At 35.4% G+C, this 21980-nt stretch overlaps 1 protein-coding gene across 3 annotated transcripts in view; it reads left to right on the top strand.

Moving 5' to 3' along the window:
* Positions 1-21980, top strand: part of CNTN5 (contactin 5) — a gene marked incomplete at both ends in the record, with an annotated part of 772249 nt that overhangs the window by 608862 nt on the left and 141407 nt on the right. For all 3 annotated transcript variants that reach the window (XM_079707897.1, XM_079707896.1, XM_079707895.1), the window contains one exon: positions 15286-15406. In XM_079707897.1, the coding sequence (XP_079564023.1) occupies positions 15286-15406 (121 nt within the window). The remainder of the gene's footprint in view (positions 1-15285; positions 15407-21980) is intronic.

The following is a 21980-nucleotide window of genomic DNA, read 5'->3' as shown; positions in this document are numbered from 1 at the left end:
CTGGGAAAACTGGACAGCTACATGTAAAAGAATGAAATTAGAACACTACCTAACACTATACACAAAAATAAACTCAAAATGGCTTAAATACCTAAATGTGAGGTCAGATACTGTAAAACTCTTAGAGGAAAACATAGGCAGAACACTCTATGACATAAATCACAGCAAGATCTTTTTTGACCCACCTCCTAGACTAATGGAAATAAAAACAAAAGTAAACAAATGGGACCTAATGAAACTTAAAAGCTTTTGCACAGCAAATGAGACCATAAACAAGACCAAAAGACAACCCTCAGAATGGGAGAAAATATTTGAAAATGAAGCAACTGACAAAGGATTAATCTCCAAAATTTACAAGCAGCTAATGAAGCTCAATATCAAAACAAATAAATAACACAATCCAAAAATGAGCAGAAGACCTCAATAGACATTTCTCCAAAGAAGATATACAGATTGCCAACAAATACATGAAAGGATGCTCAACATCACTAAGCATTAGAGATATGCAAATCAAAAGTACAGTGAGGTATCACCTCACACTGGTCAGAATGGCCATCATCAAAAAATCTACAAACAATAAATACTGAAGAGGGTGTGGAGAAAAGAGAACCCTCTTGCAATGTTGGTGGGAATGTAAATTGATACAGCCACTATGGAGAGCAGTCTGTAGGTTCCTTAAAAAACTAAAAATAGAACTACCATATGACCCAGCACTCCCACTACTGGGCATATACCCTGAGAAAATCATAATTCAAAAAGAGTCATGTACCTCAATATTCATTGCAGCTCTATTTACAATAGCGAGGATATGGAAGCAACCTGAGTGTCCATTGAGACATGAATGGATAAAGAAGATGTGGCACATATGTACAATGGAATATTACTCAGCCATATAAAGAAACGAAATGGAGTTATTTGGAGTGAGGTGAATGGACCTAGCGTCTGTCAACAGAGTGAAGTAAGTCAGAAAGAGAAAAACAAATACCGTATGCTAACGCATATATATAGAATCTTAAAAAGAAACAAAAAAGTGTTCTGAAGAACCTAGGTTCAGGACAGGAATATAGATGCAGACATAGAGAATGTACTTGAGGACAAGGGGAGGTGGAAGTGTAAGCTGGGACAAAGTGAGAGAGTGGCATGGACATGTATACACTACCAAATGTAAAATAGATAACTAGTGGGAAGCAGCCACATAGAACAGGGATATCAGGTCAGTGCTATTCCCTAGAGGGGTGGGATAGGGAGGGTGGGAGGGAGACGCAAGAGGGAGGAGATATGGGGATATATGTATATGTATCGCTGATTCACTTTGTTATGAAGCAGAAACTAACACACTATTGTAAAGCAATTATACTTCAATAAAGATGTTTAAAAAATAATATATGAAGAACAACATATCACGTGATGACAAACAGAATTCAGCTATTGATTGCTAACATACAACTGCAGTGCTAAATCAGGCTGACATTCAGCATAAGGAAATATTAAGACTCTTTGTTAACAGATGCCTCGAGAGGACCATAAGTCAGTGATTCATAATCATAAAGAGACTGAGTTCTAAATGACTATCTGTAGTTAGAAACAGAAATGCAATCTTCACTTGTGTGGGAAGATCTGCTTATCTGGCATGGATTGTTTAAGCCACACAAGCTGATTTGTTTATAATATCTGCAGTTGATGATAAACACTTGGCTTGGTACTTCTCCATGGTAACAATATCTTTCAGCTCTAAAGCAAAGTCAGTTTTTCATTTTTTCACCACAATGAAGGTAGAGTTTTTTTTCTACTTATATAAATAATAGAAGCTTATTATAGATAATTTAAACATACTAAAACTAGAAAGAAGAGAATAAAAATCCTTTGGAATCATACTATCTTAAGGTAATCACAATTAAATTTTGTAATCATGTTTCCATGCATCTCTTCAAGCATACACAGTTACACATGTTACACAAGTGAGATTATATTATGCATGCTGCTTTTATTAGGATGACTTTCCCCTGCTTTTATCCTCTCATGAAAGCATTTATCACACTTAGTTAAGGTTTTTAATGTTCTATATATGTCCTTCTATATTATCCTCAGTCCTACTATAATCCTAGTTAGATTTACATATATAGAGGGATATTTTTGTGATTATTTTTTTTAATATTGAAACATTTTTTTGCATCTCATTATTATCTTAATTCTTCTATGTCACATGATATATCTCTAATTCATTCTTTTCAATGGGTACATAATAAGTACATGACTATTCCTCAATTTAGCCATTGCCCTCTTAGTAAATACTAACTCTGTTTCCTGTTTTGAGAAATTAATGAACAATACTACAGAAAACATCTCTGAATATCTGCATTCTTGGGTGTTAATTATTTCCTTTCTTTGGGATAGATTCTCAGGAATAGATTGCAGGGTAAAAGAACAAAACTATTTTTAATTTAAATAGATGCTGCCAGATGTTTTTCTCATAAATGATATCATGTCAAAGTACACTACTGAGTGACATCATTATATGGTAAAAGATTACTAGATCTGGTGTGGAGGTGGTGTCAAGTTTTTGGTGTGGGCCCAGCTTTGTCCCTACTTAGCTGTAATACCTTGGATGATTCATGTCACCTTTCTGAGCCCTTATCATCAAAGTGAAGAGATTAGAGTAGACGACTCCTAATGTTCCTATCTAATTCTAAAGTTCTATTATTTTTAAAGGTTATATTCAAAGATTAAAACCCAAAAAACTCTTCAGATATGCTAGCTGATAACAGTGAAATCATCTTTAAGAGTTTTAGTGGACACTAAACATTTTTTCAGGAGGGGGTTTTGATAGCCCCCAAATCACATTTTATTCTGTTAAATATTGCATGCTTGCTTGATTTATGGAAGATATTTCAGTCTCATGATGTCCTTAGAATTTGAAAATTCTTAATTCAGAAGGGGTTCTAAACTGGAAAAATAGTCTCAAATCAGAATTCTTCCTATGGCTAAGAATATATTTGTATATATAATATCTCGATAAATGATAAAAGGTTTCTCTAAAGCTAAATAAAGATTTCTCTAAAAGCGATAATAATCTTGTAGAATGGAACAATGTCCTTTTTCTGGGTAAGACACAGCATCCCTTAATTTGTATAAACAGCACACACAAAATATTTCACATATAATGAACCATTCAAGCCCTAGCAATATGAAATCTTAGGACAAAATATATGTACATATATAATCATTTGTGTTGCAGTCAATTCAAAGATGTTCAGTTTTGAAAGAGTCTTGTAACTCTTCCTTGAAATATCAGAAGCAGTATTATATATTTACAGAAAAGTGAGGGGAAGTAATAGACTATGGCCTCTGACAATTTTTCAATCTCTGAGTAAACTGATTTTTATACATTAAATAATTGGTGAATTCTCTTTCATAAAATTACAAAGACTTATTAGTTTTCTGTATCAAAATGACTCAATCACTTTCAAAATGTCAGTTGAATTTGACTGCAAGAGTCCTTGACCTTGAACTTTTCATAGTTGGCTTCTGATTGACACATTTATTCACTTTGACCTTTCCTTTTAACTGAACTATTCTTCTTCTGATTGAATCTTCAGTGGAAGATTGCTGTTGTAGCTCACAATCTAAGCAGTCGTTTGAATAGTTAGTCTTGTCTGACATTGATGTGTTTGAATTCCCTAAATTCTAGGTATTTTTGATATTGATGAGAATCTTCATGACTGTGAATGACAGTGCTTAAATGGATGCTGTGACCCAAATGTCCTTCTTTTGCAGTGGGATACTTTTTGACTCAGAAACTTGTTCCTAAGCATTAGCAACTATCAAGTTAGGCTTGGCAAAAAAATACTTAGTATTTGGTCATAAAGCCCATAGCTGAAATAATACATCTACTTCGTGAAGATTATACTTGTTAAAATATTTACTAATATTGCAAATAAAATGAGAAAAAAACTTGAATTTTTAGGATAAACTTGAAACAGCCCGATATTTAACTGGAAAATACATCTTTAGAAATTCTTATATAAAATTAATTATTCCACGTGGAATATTACATTTTTGCAAAAAAAAATAGGTATAAAAGTTTCTCCACCATTCATGGTCATTTTAATTTCTTTTAAAACATCTGTCAACACACTTGTTCCATAGCAAACCATATTCTTTCATATATATAAAGAGACCTCTATGAGACATATGCTGAGCTCATCTTCCACATAACCCTTGCCTGCCAAGGGTTTTGCTAATTTTTCTGCAATTCATAACTCAGTTACCTTTTCCTCCATCCTCCAATTATGATCTTCTCAATGCTTTCTCAGCCCCTATTCTTTGAATTCTTCCCTATCTTGGACAGAGGGTCTCGTTCCTCTGGAAAAATGCCTGTAATATTCCAGTGCAAATAAAGTATCTCTTAGCCACAACTTGGGACCTTTACCCTGGGAATATGTTTTATTTGGTAGCATCCTGGAATTGATGTTTTCCAAGGCCATTTCTTACTTTACTAGTCTGTTACCACTTGGCATGACTAAAGCTGAAGAGTCTTTCTGTTTTCCATCTGGAGCCTCAGCTCCTTTAGATTTCTTCTATATTCCACTTGAGAAATGAGCATTTCTCTCTTTCAGCTCATCTCCTTTTCTCCACTCTCCAGGAAGTTTCCTCACTGTTCCTCAAGCCCTTACCAACAGTTTCATTGCGATCCTTCCAGCTCTCAGTAGTAATGTCCTCATGGCCTTCCAAGTTTCTGCACTAGAACCCCAAAGCCAGTGCCACATGTTTGGACTTTAGTTATGTCAGCACCCCACTTCCAGGTACCTAATTATTTTATGATTTTTTTACTGCTGTACCACAAGCCACTCCAAAACTTAGTGTTGGAAAATAACAACCACTTGGCTCTGCTTACAATTTTGTGGCTCATGAAATCAGGTAGGTAACACTGAGAACAGCTTGAATCTGTTCCACAGTGGCTGAGCCTTCAGCCAGGGTAGCCAAATGAGTCTTCTAGACTCAGCATTAGCCTCTGTTCTTCCCTCATGATTCCAGGGACCCAGGGTGATAAATTGCTGGCATCTAAGAGTCCTAAGTAAAATAGAGGCACACAAACAAACTGGCCTCATTCCAGACCCATTCGTATAGTTCTATGCAAAATCAATGAAACACAGATTGATCTACTACATTCCTAAGACTTTGAGACTTTATAACAATATCAGATCTATACTGGCCCTAACTGATGGTTAAGATGAGAGCTACCATATTCTGCCTGCCTGGGCTCTGTGATTTCAGGAAAGAAATAGAAAACCTCCAGACTGGTGTCTGAGCACTCTTCCCCATAGCCAGGATGGGACTAGCCTTGTGTGTAGACACTGACTATTCCACAATGTAAAAATCAGTAGCAAAATAAAACACAATTCATCCTGGAAGCCATTATATGATGGTGTAACAAAATAGTGTTAACTTCAATGATAAATATAAAATAGGACAGTACTAGAAAAGAGAGAACAGACACATTGAAATATCAGTAAAATATTGCTCCCTCTAAATTATGCACTTAAGTTAGGAAGTCAAATTTGGTCAACTCTTCTTCAGCTAAAGCTGTGTCACTACAAACTACACATGGCTAAAAGAAAACATATCAGTTGTGAGTCACACACAGAAAATTCTCTCAATGCTGGATTAAAAGTCACAGAAAAGTTGAATGACGGCATAGGTAAATGAAGCTAATGGGTCATTTGTATTATCAGAAAAGTGATTCTGACATTTCAAGGGAAGATGCAACATTTCATGTTTGGATATGGTTGATAAAGAGCAGTCTTAAAAACATGAGCTCTCAGATCATTCTATGGTTTATTTGGAGAGTTAATTTATAATAATATCTTTGTGGTTGTTACCATATACTGAAACCATTTTATTTTGGTACGCTTGCCAAACTGTGCTTCAACTTGTACAAGTGAATCAAATTACCTGCAAGTTTAAGTAGAACAAGGATTGGTTTCATAGGCACAGTAGTAGAGTGGAAAGAACACTTGACTAAGAGTCAAGTGCCCAAAGATATACTTCAACCTCCATGCTTAACTTGCCCTTGAACAAGTCACCTACACTCTTTTGGCCTCAGTCTTCTCAACTGCTATAGGAATTGGTTGAACCACATGATTTATTATTTTTCTTTGCACACTAAAATTAATTTTTTTCTGCAATGATATTTTTGTCCTGTTATTTATTTTAACACATCACATTGCATTAGAGCTAACTGTCTACCTCCCACATTGCATTGTGAGTTTCTCAAAGGCAATTATCTCTTATCTTGTAACATGTGCAGATCAGATATGACAGATTTCACCTCTTGTACCAACTCCAGTCAACTGAAACACTGCGTTAAGAAGAATCCATAGGTTTGGTCAAACTCAGCCATATTTTCTATGAGCAAAAGACAAGGGCATAACTTCAAAGGTGCCAAGTGTTTTCAGTTTCCTGTTTAGACAAATTAGACACTCTAACAAATGATTGTTACATGAATGAATGGACAATTTTAACTGTGCATATGCTATGAGCTCTCATAAAATAAATGTATAGCTATTGTAAAATATTATTATTCTAGAGCTTTCCTGGTGGTCAGGCCATTACTAGCTGTTTACAAAGCACAAGCTAATGCATGGAGGAACAAAATGTTTTTCTAACTAGTTGTATCATTTTTATGTAACATCAATGGAGGTAATTTAAAAAAGCATAAACAGTGAAAGACAGTAAGATTATTCTATTCCTAGACAATGGTATAATTCACTCTTAGGGAAAAAACATTGATTACTGCCATGATTGTTAACACCTTTTTACCTCTACCAGTGTTGCCTCATTGAGCCAACCTATGGACCAGGTGTTATTCAGATTATAAAATATTATTACTGAACAGATTCCATGAAAAAGTTGATCTGTCATACAAACACTAAGAATGATTTCCTCATAATATTAATGATGTGAGTTCAAGTACCACTCTTGCCTAGAATTCTCTTAAAGAATACTGGTCTGCCATGGCACTTAAAACACTGCCAGCTTCAAAGTGAGGATGAGAGTCCCTCTATGGTCCCTTCCAGCTCTAGGACTGTAAAGTTTAGATGGAGTCCCCATCTCCATTCTTCGACACATAAGATGCTGTCTCCTTGTTTGTCACCAACATACCAAACAGATTGAAGCCGACAGAGGTGTATCAGTGAACTTTGTGCTTGTACTGGAGATGTAAGAAAATAGTAAAAAGAATATTTGGATGGAATAATGCATAAATATGCTAATGTCTGGATAGGCTCACAACAAATATTCAGTATAAAATATAAAGTTAATCACTGTTTTTTTAACACAAGGTTTAAGAAGATATAATCTAACTACTCATTCTTTCATGCTAAAATGCATTGAGAAAAAAGGTCGCAAGTCAATTAAGAATAAAAGAGAAGGTAAAGACATTATGGTAGGAAAGGAGAGGTGTTTTATAATTTATAAAGAGATGCATTTTTCCTTTGATATTTATTCCAAAGAGCACCATTGCCTAGAATGTGCATACATGTTCTAGGAGATCAGTGTGGACTGGAGGGTTCAGTGGGACCAACTTCATGGGTCTGCTGTGTGGTCACCCAGCGCCCAACACTTAGAAGGATCTTGTACTTGGTGTAAAGCTTGGCTGTCAGTCTTTTGAAATTCTGAATAATTTTTGGACATGGGGATTCATATTTTCAATTTTCACTGAGACCCAAAAATGATGTAGCCAGTCCTCATGGTCAGTTAAGCCTTTCTGAAAGACATAAGACTTGAACAAGGCTTTAATGCGTGACACGGAATTTGGAGACTTTGGCAGTTCATTGAGGAACAACTTGAAGAAAGTTGCAGAGTATGTTTTCCACTAGAAGTGAGAGACAAGATGATAGGTTGTGCCCAGCCTCAAATGCTGAGTAAGAAGTTAGACCATCCTGTAGGCAAGAGTGAAGATAGCCAATGAAGATGTTTGAGATTGTAAATAAAATCAGTTTTAAAAAAGTATTAACTTAGCAATGTCATGTCATATGGGTAAAGGTGAGACAAAGAGAGGACATAACATAGAGGATATAAAGAGCTGGTTTGAAAGCTACTTTAAATACCTAAATTTAAGAGTAAATTCTCACAGAATGATTGCTAAAACTATATGAAGCACATGGAGGAGAAAACATTTCTCTCTGGACCTGGTCTGAGTATTGTGCCATCAGATAACACATCCATCTGTCTCCTTTACTTCTCTTCCAATCCTAGATACAGATGTAAGGGAAGCTACTCCACATTCCCATCCTGTATTTTTCCCATCAAACCTGGATTAGACTAAGCACTCCTTAAGTGCAGAATCTATATCTGTATATCCAAAGCTTAGCATAGCACATAGAAATAAATATCTGCTGAAAGATTAGTGATAATTGCATAAACAATAAAAGAACTATGAGTCAAATATTCTCAGTAATCATTTAAGACAAACTTTGGCAACAGGTAGGATGTAGTTAAGAGTAAATTCAAGAAGCATAAGACTGATAAATTCTGTGACCTTATCTATTTCATGCCTCTTTTAGTTTAGAAGCACTAGATTAATATAGAAATGACCGTATACATACTTAGGGCCTATATTATTCCATTGAGGCTACAGTAACAGAACACCATAGTCTGGGTGTCTTATATACAACAGAAATTTATTTCTCATAGCTTTGGAGGCTGAGAAGTCCAAGTTCAAGGCACTGGCAGGTTTGGTGTTTGGTGAGAGCCAGCCTCCTGACTGACAGATGGTCATCTTTTCACTATGTCCTCACACAGCAGAAGGTGTGAGAGAGGTCTCTGAGGTCTCTTTTATAAAGGCACTAATACCATTCATGAGGGCTTCACCCATGCTCATACTCTAATTACTTCCCAAACATCCACCTTCATATACCATCACATTGGGGTTTAGGTTTTAATAGAGTAAGTCCCCTACATACAAACCTTCAAGTTGTGAACTTTTAAAGATGTGGACATGTGTTTACATGTACAATCACATGTTAGTTCTTGTGTCTGGCATACATTGTCACATGTGTGCATCCTCTACAAGTGGCTTTGTTTTTGTGTACTTTACTGTACAGTACTGTATAGAGTGCAGTAGTACAGTAACTTTATTTCTTGCCTTTTCACTCTATGCCAGCCACTATATGCCCACTGTTGCACTGTACTTTTCAAGGTACTACAGTACTGTAATATTAAAAATGTTTTCTTTATTTTTTGTGTTTATTTTTTACATATTATTTGTGTGAAAAGTATTATAAACCTATTACAGTACAATACTATATAGCCAGTTGTGTTAGTTGGGTATTTAAGCCAACTTTGTTGAACTTATGAGCAAATTGGACTAACGAATGTACTCTCAAAATGGAACTCATTTGTACATAGGGGACTTACTGTATATGAACCTGAGGGGACACAAATATTCCATCTATAATGGAGTCCTTTTGCCTTGGCTGTTTATGTTAATCTTAGATAAAGGAATACCCATTTACCTTGCCACTAGGGAAAGGAGAGTCAATGTACATATGACCAGATAAGAGACATCTTTCAAGAATCAGGGCACAAACATGCTACCTAAGTCTGGCATCCACTGACAAGTTTAAGATCACACCCCTTAATCCTGTATGCCAACTTGGGAAAAGAGGAACACTAATGTGTTATACACAGCATGTTTTCATCCACTCAGTATTCTTTATATATTCATATATTCAATATTGTCACCTATAAAATTTAATTCATTGTACTAAAATTTAATTGTGATTTCTTGCTTTGAGTTGTTTCATAATTCCTAATCTTCATTTTAACCAAGGTAGTGGACTGATCCCATAAATTTGTGATTTTGTGTTTATAATACTAAACGATCCAGTTTGGTTACCTAGCCATCCTGAGTTCATCAATGAGTCATCAACTAGTTTTTCCTCTTTAATCTATGTCCCTAAGAAAATCTCTTTCTGCATTTGTCTTAGTACTTAACAATACATTTTTAGAATATGTGCTTGAAGTAAATACCAAGGTCCCAGTAATGGCATGGTAGAGCCATTTTTACCTACTTTTAATCTTCAATTCATTGTTGGATGCATTTAATATTTCATCATAACAGACATAAATGTCTGTCAAATAGCATTTTGTTTAGTATTTTCATCACTGGAAGAAACTAAAATTTCTATTTCAGATAATATATCCAATTATTTAAGCATGTGAGTTAATAACAGTGACTTTCTTAAAAAATATATTAAAACCCAGGTCATCATGAATGTAAATCCCATTATATAAAGGCCTAAGAAAAAAACAATTGTAAAAGGAAGAATAATGTATATGTGTATCATTTTCTAACATGGTAGGCTATTTTAAGCAAATTATTCTCTGGGAAAAAGAAATATTGTTAGCAGGAAAGTATTTTAACTACCCAAGATTTTATGTCAATAACAATAATCATATCTAATAATCCATGTCTCATAGCTAATACCCAGTTTTTTATGTTAGAAGGTATTTTTTAATTGCATCTCATAGAATTTACATGCTGTACTACTTTGTTTTATAGAGAGGAATGGTTTATGTGTCTATTTGGTGGGGACTGGGGATGCTGGAAGTGCCCTATGTGAGCCCATTGGGAAAGTTATGTAAACCCTAAATAAGGACACAAAAACTGCTATTCCTAGCAGGTTTCTGAGTAAGCCATTCAGCACGAATTCACTTTTTATGAGAACAGTCAAGTTATCTTGTTGTTTAGACAATTCATTCCCCAAACCTTCTCAGAGTGCTTACTATGTGTACAGAATTCTGCTAATCCTGCTGAAAAAATGCTTTACAAATACGTTACCTTTCTGAAGCATTTCCTAAGAGTTCATGTATGAACATTGTTTCATTCAGTTTCCCTCAATACTCAAGAGAGAGACAGAGTAGCTCTTATTATGCCAGTATAGTGCCTTGCCCAGAGTCTCAGGGCTAGGAAGGCACTGAACTAAGTCTAGAATTCAGGTCTTCTTATTCTGAGTGAAGTAGTATTCCATGAGGGGGGGAAAACACACATCTAAAATAAAGCTAGGCACTTACCAGAAAACTTACTATAGCTATGGAAAACATTGATATCCAGTTTGTTGAAGGACTGCATATCAATCAAGGAAATATTCCTCTTGGCTAAGAATGCAATTATAGTGCCCTTTAACAGATAACATTTATCAAACATTTACTATGTGCCAGACACACTGCTATGGGCTTTACTTGCATTATCACATTGAAGCTGTGAGAGAATCTCTGAGCAATAGAGTAATTTTCCCAAGTTCAAAATTTAATAAGTGGCAGAGTAGGGGTTCACACAATTCTGTGTCATTCCAAAACCTGTATATACTCTTTCAGCACTATTTTCTGATGTCTTCCTCCATAGTCTTTCCTATTTCCCTTCCTTATTTCTTTAAGAGAAAAAAGAGGGAGGGGAAGAGGTACTGTCAGGCATGAAGAAGGAAGGAAGCAAGCCATCCATGCATTCATTAGCTCACCCAACAGCAATCAGCTGCCCTAGTGCCCAGCTCAGCTGTGGGAATGCCCAGAGGACCTTAGGCGTGACTTCCAAGAATGTCAAGTGCTAGTTCAGAGACATGAGCAGAGTGCTAATGAAGCAAAACTAAACAGTGGCAGAACTAATGAAGAAAGGCTTAACCAAAGAGGAGGCATTTGAGCTGTGTCTAAAAGTATCTTTCCAGGCAAAGAGGGGAGAATGTGCATCAGTAACAGAACAGGCAGAATTATGGGAAGTATTCGGTGTAGGAAGAAATGTGAGGTTAATGTCATAGAAGCACAGAATTCAGCATAGGAGGTGGAATCATGCTCTGAGGAGACCTCTGCTGAAACAAGGAAATTGGACTTTATCCTCAAGGCAGCAAGAGTTAACAGGCACTTTGAACAGCAAAGTTAAATATGCTTCCATTTTTAGGAAGTCTTAACTGGCAGTCTTATGTTGGATGAGCAGGACTCTTAGTCCAAGTGAAAGCCAATAAAGAACTGGACTTGAGTTGAAGGATGACATTTCCTCTATTATTTCCAAGTCATAAATAAAAGTTACAGTAATCTAGCAACCGCTCTAATGAGCGTATGTGACCAAGAAATGTAAATGACTTAGCAGTGTTGCCACTCCCACAGAGAGTGAACAGACAGACTCTTTCTTAAAGAGCCCTCATTTATTCATCCATTCAACAGATAGTTATTGAGCTCCCTCTATGTGGCATGCAGTATGCTAGATGCACAACGCTTGGAGTGTTGTGTTAAGCACTGGTTGTGGGAAAGTTCTTTTGAAGCAACACATAATGCAATTTGTTCATAAAGCCAAAGAAAGCAGCAAAGAAAAGGCAGTATCAAACAAGTGTCAAAGAAAACAAGAAAAGAGAGAGTAACTCCTAAGAGAGAAAAAGTGAAAATGAGGTTTAAGCTTAAGAAAGCAAACATCTGCTTTAAGTAACCATTTCATTAAAACTGCACTAAATTGTGGAAGTTCTCTCTCAGGAACTGCACACTGTGGGCTGAGATTAAGCGTAATATGCTCCCACATGAATTCTTCTCATTACTTCTCTAGAAAGATCAGTAAATCTCCTGAAAGGGTAATTTAGATTTAGTGTTCACAATTCATTCATTTTACTTTTAATCTTCCCTGTTTAGAATTGTAAAAATATAATGCAGATATAATCCAAAAGAGGAGGAATGGGCCCCAAATGAGACAATCTCAACTCCTCCAATAGTCTTGTCATTAACAGATATACAATAGGCTGTAGGCTTTTATTCCTGATGATGGTGATGGAGCTTCAGCCAGTTGCTAGAGCATTGCATGCTGTTAATTGCAGGAACCAAGAAAAGGACAGCATAGAAAAGATAACCTATGTTTTACCCTTCTGAATTCCTTGGACTTTTATGTGATTTTCAAGGAAGTCTCTTCTTAATCCCATTAAGTTTTCTTTCACTACAATTCAACAAAAAGGACAAAAGTTTTAAGACTTTTGTCCAGGACAAAAAGAAGTCAATTATTTGGGAAGAAAAAGATCTGGAAAACAAGGCAATCAATTATTTAATCATGAGAATGTGATTTTATGAGATAATTTTGTCAAAAACATGACCCTGAAGAATGACTTACAATCATTACTTTTTCTGTTGTTAAACTACCACGAATCAGTTTGTGAAACTGGAAAACAAGCAAGTAAAAAAACAACAAAACAAACAAAAAACTCCAGTAACTAAGACTACAGTCTTTCAGAAGTGTTACTTCTGGAAATAATAAAGTCCTCTCTGATTTTCTGGGCACCTCCTTGGCTTTTCCATTAAACATAGGCCCTATTCTAGGCCCATGGTGTGCACATTGATTCTTGATTAATTTAACAGAGTACCCTACTAGAAGAGAAACTTAGAAATCCATGGATAAAAGGAGATCTTCACATCTAAGATGGATCCATACTATATAAATTGGTAAATATATTTAATCTCATTTAGACAGTATTATATTATGTAGATTTGAAACTGAGCCATGCCATCATGTTTACAATTTGCTTTTGTTTCCCAAAGTGAAATCAAAGGTTTTTTTAAGCGTAATTTCCTTTTCAGGTTTGAAAGAAGTGAGCACTTAGTCTAGTACAGATGAGAAAATGAAATTTGAGTAACAATTTTATCTAAGGAAATTAGCAGTGGAGGATATTCATTGGACAAATATCACATTCCTTGAAATTATTGTTATAACATTTTAATGCATTCTTACCAAGAAGCATTCCCTTGTAAATGACTGAACTAGACCATGTCTTAACAATTATTTCATGAGAGAAAACGTCAATACCCTTAGAAGTTCCTGTCATAAGACTAATGGGAAGGAAAACAAACAAACAAACCAGAAATGAAATATCAGAAAGAAATGGCTAAAACATAGTATACAGTTAATTGATTTATTTAAAGAAACACACATCATTTGAGAGGTAAAAATTTCCAATGACTTCTCACCCTTTTATGAATGCTAAGAAAAAAAAAAAACGAATCCAACAGATTTCCAGAAATTCCTCTCACTTTCATGATTTTTATATAGTCCATTAGTTTATTTCAAAATAAAGGTGAACAACTAAAGTCTTAAATACTCATCAGGCCACTGCCCTATAAGGACAAATGCATCATTTTTTAAGATAATTCACCCATTCCATCAACTAATAAAAGATCTCTAATCTGGGGTGCTTCTCCATAGCTTGCATTAAACATTCTTTCACGTGCCCAACTACCATTGGAGAGGAGTGTTGAGTTCTTTGAAGATGTCACTTCATGCTGCATGCGTATACTCTCATTCCAGTGAATTGTTTTTGATTGAAACATGGAAACTGAAGAGCATATTGGAGTTTCACTATGTCATTCTCTGAAAAGAATACCTCATGCATTGTAAATACAAGCTCTTTACACAGTCATGAAAATGGAAATCTATCTTTCCTGTTAAAGTAAATGAAAAACAAGATTAAGTAATGAAAGGCTGTACCAGTCATACTAAAGTGTAGGATCAGCACAGATCCCATGAATTGATACATCTAAAAGATAATCTCCCTGATACTTATTGATCTCCTTAACTGCAGTTGTTCTTTAACTGTGTTCTAATCATCGTGCTTCCAACAAGGATCAGGTGTTTTGAGGCGCCTTTGTGCTCTGTAATTGCATTGATTAACAGAGATTCAGGCTGACCCTACTCCTGATGTTGGTGGTTATGGAAGGAATAAATCTCTGTGAAGTGAGAACACATGGTTTTGGGACCAGCACTCTTGCATCTAAGCACTACTTAATTCTGTTGCCCACAGTGTACTTACGAAAGGAACCATTCAATAAAGCCACACAAGGTAATCTTTTGACTACTGTTGCCTCATAATTAATTTCCATGTGTTGTTATTCCTTTCAATACTACTTTCTTGACACAAAAATAATCCTGTCTCTGAATAGCAAAGCAACAAGTTTTGCTCACCGATTATTTTTCCTGTACTTTTAAAGATATGAATTTGTTTGTGCATATTTAAATATTTTTTAAATATTGTAGCTGCTAACATTATATGCGATATTAAATGTTCGAACTCGTTATTAGCAAATGTTGAAAGCATAGCTTCCATGTGTTCCTTAAAGTAGGGCATGTTTGATTTCTGAATTGTTGTCATATAAATTGTAAGGCCAAAAATGGGCCCTTTGACTGAATATGCAAAGTTCCCCTTAAACCACCTTGACCTAGGCAGATTTTCAACATTTTAAACTGGCACTTCATCCCTCTTTCAGCAAGCATCCTCTGCAGATTTAATGATCAGGAACATCCTTCTGATGCATGCTGGGAGATATGGCTGCAGGGTACAGACCACAGCAGACAGTGTGTCAGATGAGGCAGAACTTCTTGTTAGGGGTGAGTATGCTAATAGTGCAGTCTGAAGACATGATCACCATAAATTATCATACAAAGGAATTTAAATGCATGGACTTTGAACACATAAGTACTGTGCCTTTTACTTTCGATTTTACAATATATGTCATTTTTGCTTAACCTTTTGTCTTTGAAAAGATTACATGGAAACTTGCTCCTTAGAAACAGACAAAACCTACAGAGCCAACTTCAGGTCCAAAACACCTTTAGTACTAAGTGGTTACTAGGTGTTTACCCAACTTAATACCAAACAGAAATTTTCAACAGTTGAGTCACAAAGACACTTTGACACTACAGAGACAACATTTTTTTTTTCTATGTATGTGTTTTTCAAATGCAAAGCTAGTGGAACCCCCAGGCACTTTTTTTCCTCCACGAACTTCTAAATTCTACTTCCTGAAACAGGAAAACTGTATGCCTAATATGGTGGCATTTGTGACTGTTGACAGGGATTTTTTAAGTCTGGAAATGTCAACAGTCTTTCTGTGCAGAAATGACAGTTAACTGGTTTCCAACCATGAACCAGGCCGCCTGATTCTGCGACCCTATAAAGCTACATCTTATTTGAATTAAGTAAATGACTACAGCACTAATTTCTTTTAGCACATTATTCCCCAGTATGGGAAATGCAGCTCTTAGCATGTAATATTTTCCCTTTTTTTTCTTTTTCTTTCTTTCTTTCTTTCCTTCTTTCTTTCCTTCTTTCTTTCTTTCTTTCTTTCTTTCTTTCTTTCTTTCTTTCTTTCTTTCTTTCTTTCTATTTCTTTTTCTTTCTTTCTTTCCTTCTCCCTTCTTTCTTTCCTTCCTTCCTTCCTTTCTCTCTCTCTTTCTTTCTCTTCTTCCTTCCTTTCTTTCTGCTCTCTTTCCCTTTTCTTTTTTCTTTCATTCTTTCTTTCCTTTTAGCTTTTTTATGGAGCAACAATATACCTGCAGAAAAATTTTAAAATCATAGATGTACAGGTATACAACTCAAAGAAAAAAATCACAAAGTGATGAAATTACTTTACACTATTACACCATGAAATTACCATTTAAGAGAACTAGAACATTACCAGAATCTCACCTCTCCCTTTTTAATCTTAAACAATCACATTTTTGACTGGTGTGAATACTGCATGCTAAGACACCTTGCATGATCTCTGCAAAGAAAACTTTCACAATCTATAGCAAAAACTTATATCTTAGATTAACGTATCTTATCCACTTGGAGTGTTTTCCAATCATAAGTTTTTAAGAATTCATTAATATTATAAAAATCTTGAGCAGGAAATATAAGGTCTATGTAAGCTTCATCATCTCTTTGTTTTAGTTGTATGTGTCATCCAAGGTTTATTGATTTTGGGTAGTACATCCACCACTGGTTCAAGTAAAATGTTGTTTTGAAGCAAGTGTGTATCTGGGTGAGTGGCAGCTTGTTCAATTTTGTACATGATGGTTCTGTTCAGAAGGTTATTTGAACTCTTCTCCAAATTTATAACAAGAATGTGTATCTGTATTACTCTCTTATAAAACATCAAGTTTTTAAAGTGCTCATCCTCTCATGATATTTCATTTAGCTAAAAATTTTCCTTTATGCCTTTAAAAGTTACAAGGCTTGTGGAACAGCAAACCCCACACTGCAGTCAAATTTACAGAAAATTGCTTTCTTCTCTCACTACAGTTTGTTTTAGATTCTGTGTATTTATTGTGTAGCACTTGCCTAGTAATTTAAAATGATATTCCTAAAACTGGAGCTTTCTAAATGAATAACACAATTTAGAGGTTGATAACAAGAAACCAGGTATTTTTACAGGGCCGTGAGGGGCATATTTAAGTGGCAAAATAACATTCTGCTTTGTAAGTAAAATTAAATTCAACAGGGTTTAGAACATAATTCAGGCTTGGCTTTTTTGTGTTCTGCTCTTTTAGCCTTTGGATTTATGCCTAGGAGATGATAAAATGCAGAAATTTTGAATTATACTCAATGGCAATTTCAAACAGGTTGCTATTGTCTGAATATTCGTGTAACATGCAGCTCAATCTTTCCTTTGAAGTGAGTTGCTTCATCACCAATTTTCTATTATATATTTGTATCATTTTTCTAAAATTAATAAAAATAGCTTGCCTCTTTTGCCTGGTTGGTTGTAGGCAGATTTAAAAACTGAACTAGGGCTTCCTTGGTGGCGCAGTGGTTGAGAGTCCGCCTGTCGATGCAGGGGACACGGATTTGTGTCCCGGTCCAGGAGGATCCCACATGCCGCGGAGCGGCTGGGCCCGTGAGCCGTGGCTGGTGAGCCTGTGTGTCTGGAGCCTGTGCTCTGCAACGGGAGAGGCCACAACAGTGAGAGTCCCAAGTACCACAAAACAACAACAACAACAACAACAACAACAAAAACTGAACTAAAGGTTCTGGTTCTTCTTTTTATTTTTACAATTATTTTTTGTAAGTTAATGGTTCCTGGTAATTGAAGGAACTGGGATTCATGAATATTGCTGTTTTTAAGGTTGGCTTGTGAAATGAAACTCAAAATAGTTTTACCTTGCATTCTTCTTTCTCCCACTCCTCCATTCGTTGGTTTGTAAACTTGGGGCATTCTAATAGTACAGGCCACAGGACCAAAGCTGAGAGTTCTAGATGAAGTTTTTCTAATGATGGCTACAATTCCAGCAGCAGAATCCTTAAAGCACACTTACTCAAGTCTGTCATAAAAATGGGTGCAGTAAAGACAATTTCACCATACTTCTTATAGGATACCTTCATTGGATTGCCTCAGCAGTTCACTTTGCTCAATCTTGAGAATGAGGAACGTTCTTAGGTGGCAAGGAATATGTTTTTGTAACTCTGTAATTCTATTTCAGTGGAGATTTAGGGGACTAAAAATCTATATTCTCCTAGATCAGTCTAGGAGATCATCTCCTTTCCCATTAGAGAGAGTCTATGAAATTCTTTTGGGCATCTCACAAAATCCTACAATTCTTCACCTGGCCCCATAATCACACTAAATTGGAGCTCAGGTGTGTGGTCCTAAGACCTCATCATTGCCTGTTTAGAATCTGAGAGTCCCTGACTAGTGATGTTCCCTGCTACTCTTCCCACTCACTGCTTTAAAGCTATCCTTACCCCAAATGCTTGTTTCCATTTTTGCTTTATTTTGCTTGTGAATGTCAGTGCTATTATTCACATCTATCCTACCATTATTATCATCCTCCAAAAATTGAATTTTTCCGTAAATAATCATCTGAAGCATAAAGTTGCTTGCTCTCACATATTTAATATTCAGTGAACCAGCCTCATAACATCACCATGCATAATTTGTAGAACCATAATAGAAGTAATGATTATGTTAAAATAAGTTATTTTTCTGGAATATAAAAAGAAATTAAAGCCACACCTGGACATCTGTGCACAATTTAAGTCACTTATTCGAGTGTGATATAGCAACAAGAAAGAACGTCTAGACAATGTTATAGGGAACCTCTTTAAAGATGGATAAACCTGTATTATATTATCCAAGGTAAAGGAGATAAACCATTAAGAGATAACCTCACTGAGGGGGATACATAATTTGTAAAGAACAGATACTCCCAAGCAATATGAGAGATAAGTGATCAAACACAACATAAAACACTCCAGAGAAAGGAGTGTTGGATTTTTGTTATTTTATTTTATTTTACAAAACTGAATGTAAGAAATATGTTTCCCAAAGAGAATATAAGGGTAAGAAACTATCATCATTTAAAGAATAAAATGTGTTTAGCTAATCTAATTGGGAACCAGAGCCTGAACTCTGTCAATTCTGCCTAGAGGCAGAGGAAACAATAAAAAATCCACTTGTTCATGCAAATTTTTATTCATACTACTCTGTTTATTAATGCAAAACTGTAGATCAAGAAACTCTTGGGATAGTCAAAGAAGAATCAATAATCTCTTGGTTCCTTCTGAACACACAACTTATATACCCTCCTTTCCCCAAACTTGGGCAACAAATTTTATTTCCTGAATTACAATTTACAAGATGAATCTGATGTGTATTAAACCGAATTTGAGAAGAAAGAATCCACATTAGAACACAACTTGTTGAGAAAGATCTAACTGCTTTTAACTATTCATACCTCTTTCCACCCATCACTTCTGATTTAACCTGGAGTTCAAACTGTATTTTAGTCTTACTTGCTTTAAACTTTTTATCAGTTCAATTCTATTTATTCTTTCTAATAAATTTTTTCTTTGAATATTTTACCTTTAGTCTCTCCTGATCCACCTAGTCACTTTTTATTGCAAACCTGAAATTATTTTTTAATAAATTTATTTACTTTTTATTTATTTTATTTTTGGCTGAACTGGGTCTTTGTTGCTGCTCGTGGGCTTTGTCTAGTTGCGGAGAGCATGGGCTACTCTTCTTTGCTGTGTGCTGGCTTCTTATCACGGTGGCTTCTTTTGTTGCAGAGCATGGGCTCTAGAGAGCACGCTCGGTAGTTGTGACACAGGGGATTAGTTACTCCTCGGCATGTGGGATCTTCCTGGACCTGGGCTTGAACCTGCGTCCCCTGCATTGGCAGGCAGATTCTTAACCACTGTGCCACCAGGGAAGCCCCACAAGCCTGAAACTATTAAAAGTTTGCCTGTTCTGTCAATTAAATAAGTCAACAGGTATTTGCTGATATTTTGTTATTCAGTTATTCACTCACCCATTCATCCAGCACCTGCTCTGTATCAAGCCCTGAGCTGGGCACTTGGAATAGAAAGATGAAGATGCCAAGGTCTCAGCCCTCTGTGTGGCTCTATGTCCACTTGTCCACTAGTATGAGAGGCACCTTTGGGAATGGGGTGAGAAACAACAAAGAAGAAATCTCCCTGGATAACCTACATCCTTTAGGGGAAATAATGAAATAAAGACATAGGCATAGCTATAGCACTGGCTTCATAAATTGTTGGGCCCAGTGCCAAATGAAAATGCAGAGCCCCATGTTCAAAGCTTGATAAGAATTTCAAGACAGTGACAGCAGAACATTAATCCAAGTATAGGGACCTTCTAAGGAAAGGACCTTGTGTGACTGCACAAGTAACACAACCATGAAGCCAGCCTGGCAGAGCTATTAAATTATGTATAAATCAACAGGAAAAAAAAAAGGATTTTAGCAAAGAGGAAGATCAGTTATAACAAAGTTGTCTCACTCTGCTTTCTCATCTATAAGATTAACATATTAAACACTCCTCAGAAGTTTCACCAGCTTTTTACACAAAAGATCATTTTTTTAATTATTCTGCCTCGAGAGTCACGTTTTGAAAGATTTTGTTTATCATGTTGAAGTAATCATTAATTCATATTTCTATTTTAATTTTCACCAAAATCTTTTATTGTGAGGTAGCCACTGTTAACAAAGTAGGTGATTTAACTCCAGCCAAGAGCAAAAGAGACTTTACATTTTAGCTAGTTGTGAACTGTTATCTGTTTTGTTTTGTTTTATTTTTCAAATAATTGAAAAAAAAAAAAAAAAAAAAACTAAAGATACCAGTTACCATCGAATGGAAACCAATTTGGAACCTTTGATTAAATACTCTTCAAATTTTCTCCAAGCTATAATTTTCAGTGATTCTCACCAGTGAGAGAGGAAAATTTGAGAATGTCCTGCCTTTTACCCTTGGAAAGATGCAAGTACATACTATCACTTTTCCACATACAAAGGGAAACTCAAGTTCAGTGAAAATCTTGAACATATTCCTAATACATTTAAATTTGATAATTGAGCAGTATTAATGTGCTCTATCTTTATATCTCTCAAAGCACTACCCTTATGAACCATTGATATAAATGTCTATCTTTAGCATCTGATCACTTCTGAAAATTTCAAGCTTTAAAATGCATGTGTTTAACACAATTATCTTTTAGAAGATAGAGTTTGCACAGTTTTTCTTTTCCACCATTGATCTAATAAGAAATGACAGGCTTGGAGATTGCACAAGCCTTTGGTAGAGTAATGTCTTGGACTCAAATGAGTCTCCAGTGAAAAAGAAAAAGAGCCATAAATCACAAAAAGCAAAGCTGTGTTTGACGATATGCTGGTATTTGAGGCTCAAAAGGACAATAACAAATGTATTCAGTGTAATTTCAATGTAATTAATATTAATAGTAAACAAATCTGCAAATCATTTATGTTTTAGAGAATTGAAATTATTCAGTTAATATATTTCCTTTTCCAATATTTAAAAAATCTTTAAAATGGAGTTATAAAATGTCCTTGCCTAGAAGAAAATCTAATCTCATTCATGCAATGTCTTATTGGAATATCCTGTATCACTGTGGAAATTTTAGTTCACTACTATCACTAGTATTGGGTAAGACTTTTTAAATAACTTATATCAATCTCTCGCTTTTCTAGCTTAGACATTTTCTACATTAGCTGGTTTGATTGACACGTGTAACATTTCTTTTAGGCACTGAATAGCAGTTTAGTTTCTTTTCTCTTGTATTTTTCATATGGTTGTTTTCTAATCTGTGGAACTATTTAATAACTGACTAAAAAGTAACATTTTTGGTCAATCATTTGGATTTTCTGCACCACATTTAGTTTGGTT

This window comes from Hyperoodon ampullatus, assembly GCF_949752795.1.
Source record: "Hyperoodon ampullatus genome assembly, chromosome: 7".
NCBI classification, from domain to species: Eukaryota; Metazoa; Chordata; class Mammalia; order Artiodactyla; family Ziphiidae; genus Hyperoodon; species Hyperoodon ampullatus.
This window is presented reverse-complemented; position numbering and strand designations above follow the sequence as displayed.